Below are 5,967 nucleotides of genomic sequence, written 5' to 3'. Positions count from 1 at the left end.
AAGCCATTCTCACTCGAAGCACATACCCCATTTTCCCCCTTTCCCTTTCGCTCTTTCTCTCTTAGTTTTCAGACTTTTCAGTCACTCAATTGCACAGTCGCACGCATAACGCAATAAATATTAATTAATTTGTTAATAATAAAAAGATAGTATCACTGTATCACTCTTTTTTTTTTTGGTCTTGCTCAGTGTATCACTCTTATTTCTATTTTCATTTTAAATGGGCTTGATTCAAATTATGGGCCCAAAAGCTCAATAATAACAAGCCCATTAATGGGCAGTATCATAATGGTAATGGACTTTGGGCTGTACTGTTTTAGAATTGGGAATCAGGTTGGCCGAATGAGGTGCGCGACAGCGTTTTGAAGACGTTGCACATTGCAGCATAACGTAGGCTGTGTTCGTAGAAACGCGCTATTCCCCTTCACATTCGCAGAAAACACTGCAACATTTGAGCTTCTTCCGTATACTGATTTGATTTCTGTGGGGTAGCAACTAGGGTTAGGGTTTCGGTGTTTTTCTGAAGACTAACATCGAAAATGTTCAACGGTGATCCTTCACCTCCACTCTCAACAGAGATGATCCAAAAGGTGGCAACTTTTTTCCCATCAATCATTTCTCTGCTTCATTACCCGTTTCACATCAAGATGTTTAACGTTCTGGATTTGTTTCCGCGCATTATTCTTATCTCGGATTGGGGTTTTATAAAAATGTCATCTTTTTATTGTTTTGAACTTTTCTTGTTTGATTTATGCTCATTGAATAGCCTCAGAATTCAGATGTTTATGGTGCTGACGTCATTCTCTTTCCTTGTACCCTAAGTTATTTATTTTGCTTCCTGCTATCGTCAAATTTTCCTTCTTTATTGAATCAAATGTACTTGATAACATCATAACACTATTTATGTAAGTTGCTTTGTATGAGATTACTTTGTTGAGTACATTCATTATGGGGGTGGTGTTGTGTGGTGTTTTTTGTGCTTATTCCTTTCTCTAACCCATGAGGCATCAGCATCTTCTTAGGATTATGGGGTGAAAGAATTTTCGGTCAAATGTCATGCCAGTGTATAATGCATTTGAAAGTTTTCATATTTAATTGAAACAGTGCTCATTAGAGTCTATGTTAGCTTATCTTATATTCTTATATATAACTACCATTTCTCTCTCTTTTTCCCTTTTTTTTGTTCTTGTACTTGGGACAGTACTTGGAGGAGAATAAGGAGCTGATAATGGCAACAATGGATGGTCAAAATCAGGGGAAGTTTGCTGAAGCTTCCCAGTTAGTAGCCCTTGTTTCTTCCTTTCTTTTGTACTGATTTTTTTTTTTCTTGGTGGTGCCCAGTGGTTTCAGTTGCATTTTTCTTTTAAATTTTTCTCATGGAAATCTAAAACATTATCTATTGTTTTTTGGTACATAGCACTTTCTATATACTTCTTCATTCTCTTGAATACCTACTCTCTGGCAACTTTGAAACCTTCAATTTCTCCATGTGGGGTTGTGACTTGTGAATCACTTTGTAAGGCCATTAGCATATGCATTATTGCAAGCTGTGTTTCAGTTGATAAATTTCAATCTTTACTTACCTGAGAGAAACGACTACCAAAGTATATCTTAGATTACAGAACATATAATCCGATGTAGTGGAACTCAGAAGATTTAGACAAGGATTAATGTGGGAAGAATTTTGAGTAATACCTGGGGTGTTTTGAGTAAAAGAAGAGGCTACAATTCTATTTATGAGATGGCGTGTCTGTTATCAGATGTAGCTTTAAACAATGAGCTCTCAACATTGTCTTGCAACTCATATCTATTTATTTATTTTATTGTAACACCTTACATGCTGCTTCTTTGCATATGATAAAAATTGTAGTCATTGGAATATGGTTGTATTGCAACTTGCAAAAGTAACTTGTCTCAATTTTGCCTTCTCAACTGGCTTACATTGATACAGATGTCTAGCGAAGCTTCAGCACAACTTGACATATCTAGCCAAACTTGCAGATGCTGCACCTCAGCCTCAGCCTCTGCCACAATCGCAGTCACAATTACAGCCGCAACCCCAGATGCACCCTCAGGTTGTCAAGCTTTGAATTGCTAAACTTAGCTCGCTATTTTGCTGATTATGTATAGCTCTCATCCATCACTGTTTACTGTGGAACAGGAGCAAGGGCAAGGGCAAGGCATGCAGCATCCTCATGTAGCAACGTCTCAGCAGCAAGATCTTTCTACCTTAAACTTGCGTTTTGATATGAATGACAATCATCTTCAGCAGCAGCAACATCATATGGCAATGTCTCAACAACAACAGCAGCACGACCTTTCAACATCAAAATTGGCTTTTCAGATGAGCGAGCAGCAGCAGCACAAGATCCCAGCATTCTTCCAGCAACAGCAACAGCAACAACTCATGTTTGGAGGAAGCAGCAACAGTGGGTATTATCAGGCCCAAACCAGACTGAATAACCTCTCAGATATGCCGGAAACCAACCATATTGCCTCATCAGATCTTAGTCCTGTTTGGTCACTAGCCAAGTCACCATCTGGATCCACTGCTGGAAATACTAGATCATAAAAATGTATCATATTTTACTCTTGAACACCAACCTAGAATAGTTTTTTTGTTCCTTTTGAGTAATTATCCAGATTAATCCCTAAGAATTTTAAAATCGGACATTTTAGTCCACAAGAAAAATTAATACACAGATCAATCCCAAGGTTTTACTCTGGCAGACAAATCAATCTTCAGTTCATTTTTCGGCAGAGTAATTATCCATATTAATCCCTAAAGATTTAAAAAACGGATATTTTAGTTCCCAAGAAAAGCTAATGTACAAATCAATCTCAAACGTTTTTCTCTATTAGACATAATAATCTTTTGTCCAAAAATAAAATAAAATTATTAATTTTCTCTATTGATTTGTGTATTAATTTTTGTTGGGAACTAAAATATCCGATTCTAAAATTTTGGAGACTGATTTAGATAATTACTTCTTTTTTTTTGGGTGGGGTACATCTAACTATGAGTAGATGTGAAAAACGTGGAAGCAATGTGGAATACAATATGCTTTTTTGTAAGTGTTTTTCTTTATTGAGTATTGCATATTAAACACTAATATCCAGAGTCCAAAAAACGAAGAAACACTAATATCCATAATTTTATTTTAAGAGTATATACCTATTTTGGTACTCAAAGAATTTTAAATCAGACATTTTAGTTCCTAACTAAAATTAAAGACTCGATTGGTCCTTAACAATTAATTCCATCAGCCACTTAGGTCCTTGACTCCTTCAACTCTAATGGAAGACAAAATGGTCACTGAAAACTCTAATATGGGACAAAATGGTCTCTGACAACTCTAACAAGGGACAAAATGATTCCTGACCCCTTTATTCGAAAACGACACTGTTCTTCTCCAATTTTTATCATATCTCGCATAGCCCTAACATTCATACTCTCCTTTTTCACATTCACAATCTTCTTTTCAATCTTTTCCTCCATCCTCTTTAACTCCAAGATTAAGCCATGGTGTAATTGTTACACGTATCGCACCTACCTCAACATGTCATGGATCACACACTTCCTAAATTTTTGTGACTGCGCTTCACCCACTAAAAGCATCCACTTCCACATCTTTCACAACATCACCTCCAACCCCGACAACGTCCACGACATCCTCAAGACCAAGTTCCACAACTATTCCAAGGGCACGCCTTTCTCCACTCTCTGGCAAGCAATATAGATTGTTGAACATTAGAACATCATGAGAAGATTCTCCTTCGACATCATATGCAAATTCTCATTTGAAATAGACACCGAGTGCTTCATTCCTTCTTTCTCAGAGTCCAAGTTGGCAGACACCGCTCATATGGAAACTAAAGCGATTACTAAACATTGTTTCAGAGAAAAAGTTGAAGGAAGCGATCGGAGTGGTGGACAATATGGTCATGGAGATGTTAGGACAGAGGAAGAGGGAGATGGCAACGACGACGACGAGTCTTAACTAATCAGACTTGCTGTCTGGATTCATGGGATCCATCGAAGACAACAACTGAGAGACACAGACATTAGTTTTCTGAGTATGAATTGGTTGAGAACAAGTTGATGATTTTTTTCTTGTGAACATTAAATTTATAGAGTGTGCATTGTGTAGTTTGAAGTTACAATGTTAAACTGTTAGTGTTATGCGAAATATGATGGAAATTGGGAGAGAACAGTGCTGTTTTCGAACAAAGGAGATTAGAGACATTTTGTCCTCTATTAGAGTTGTTAGGGACTATTTTGTCCTCTGTTAGAAATAACGAAATAAAGAACCTAAGTGACTGACGGAATTAATTGTTAGAGACCAATCGAATAATTAATTTTAGTTAGAGACTAAAGTGTCCAGTCTAAATTTTTTTGAGGACCAAAATGAATATATACTATTATTTTAAAATTCAATTTCACGGATTTATACCGAGTGAAGTGTTACCTCGATACCAATTCAACTGGCATAAAAATGGGTAAACAAAACGGAAGCAACGTGGAAAATTGTACATTCCTTTTTTCTTTCCTTTTAAACTGAATTATATTTCTACAAACGTGGTAATCATGCATTTCATCGCATTCTACCAAAAAGGTTCAGCCAAAATTCACAAATAAGTTAACTTCGTAACATGTGTCTATCCAAAACATAGTAATTTGAGGAGTAGTTTGGCTAACTGGATGTATTAGGACTAATAACCGACAAAATCAATCAAAACATAAATCATGCATGAAAATACATAATTAGTACGATATATATATTTAATAAGTTATTTCAAAGAGGTCACAATAGGTACATATCAATTTCATTTCCGAAAATATTCCCAAGTTAAAAACTAAATGAACCTAACAACATTGGCGGGACTCCACCAAATGATTCAAATACCTTGAACAGTTTTTTTCTTTTTTAAAGTTAAAAGTAAAACTCAAAACCTCCAAGTAAAGATAGAAAGACGGGCACGGATTTGATATGCACTTCCTGTTAGCGCACCGAAATGTTAAAATCGTGTTTGGCGCACCAGTCAACTAGGTAGTGCGAGAATATAAATACTTGTTTTTGTTGGGTGTTTTCTAAAATTTCGTATAAAATAGAGGGGTCAAGTTTTCAATTTTTAAAATAAATACATTTAACTTAATTCTAAAATTAGTTTGACACTCAAAGTTTAGTTAACAACTAATACTCCCGCTAACTCCTCCTCCAGCTCAGGTTTTCTTCCTCCCCTTCTCCTCCGTTGCAATCGCACCGTCCCTTCCTATCTCCACCACCGAGAACGACTCAGCTAACTTCTTCTCCCGCCCCCAACTTAGCCATGGTGGCTTCGGCAGTGTCCTTTTCCAGCGACTCATCCAATGAGATTCGCAGTTTTTGAACCACGAAATGTCCTTTTTTTGGGATTGAGAAAGTGTTCAGTGTTAACGATTCTGTTTAGGCAGATCCAAGCACACAAACAGCTTCACCTCTGACGACGACGGTACCTGATCTGCATTGTCGGCTGTCTTTGGCAGTTGATGGCTTTGCCGTCTCCATCAATGGAAAGAAGGTACCCGTTGTATTATCACCCTTCACTTGATTTCCAAATATCCCCTTTTGTTTCGTCATAGCTCTACAATTTTCTTTGAAGGAGATCCCCCAATTTTGCGTGTTTCGCTAAATTACCACATTTTTGCTGTTTGGCACAGTGTTACTGAAGATCGGAAGATTGATGGTTTAGAAGTTATAATAAATTCTCGTTGCAAGTATAGTTTCTAAACCAAGCAATCAACCTTTCTTACAAACGTTTGGTTGTCACAAGTAACAAACCCAATAAAATTTATAAACCGAACTATTCAAACCTCGAGTCGTCTTCTCAAGGAATTGCAGGGAAGTGTGTTTTACTATTGGTTATGGAAAACAGTGATTTTGGGTTTTGAAAAGGTTTGGAACAAGAGAAATGGATCGCAGAAAT

The 5,967-nt window shown here is 36.9% G+C and overlaps 1 protein-coding gene across 1 annotated transcript; it reads left to right on the top strand.

Moving 5' to 3' along the window:
* Window positions 1-373: 373 nt before the first annotated feature.
* LOC112715672 (uncharacterized) lies at window positions 374-2,735 on the top strand. Its single transcript, XM_025767461.3, has 4 exons — window positions 374-590; window positions 1,202-1,278; window positions 1,952-2,075; window positions 2,162-2,735. Exons 1-4 carry the CDS (start codon window positions 540-542, stop codon window positions 2,570-2,572), a joined length of 663 nt encoding a protein of 220 aa, XP_025623246.1. The 5' UTR covers window positions 374-539; the 3' UTR covers window positions 2,573-2,735.
* Window positions 2,736-5,967: the final 3,232 nt, after the last annotated feature.

Source organism: Arachis hypogaea, chromosome 10 (assembly GCF_003086295.3).
Source record: "Arachis hypogaea cultivar Tifrunner chromosome 10, arahy.Tifrunner.gnm2.J5K5, whole genome shotgun sequence".
Lineage (NCBI taxonomy): Eukaryota > Viridiplantae > Streptophyta > Magnoliopsida > Fabales > Fabaceae > Arachis > Arachis hypogaea.
Note: the sequence above shows the minus strand (reverse complement) of the source record. Positions and strands in the feature narration are given on the sequence as shown.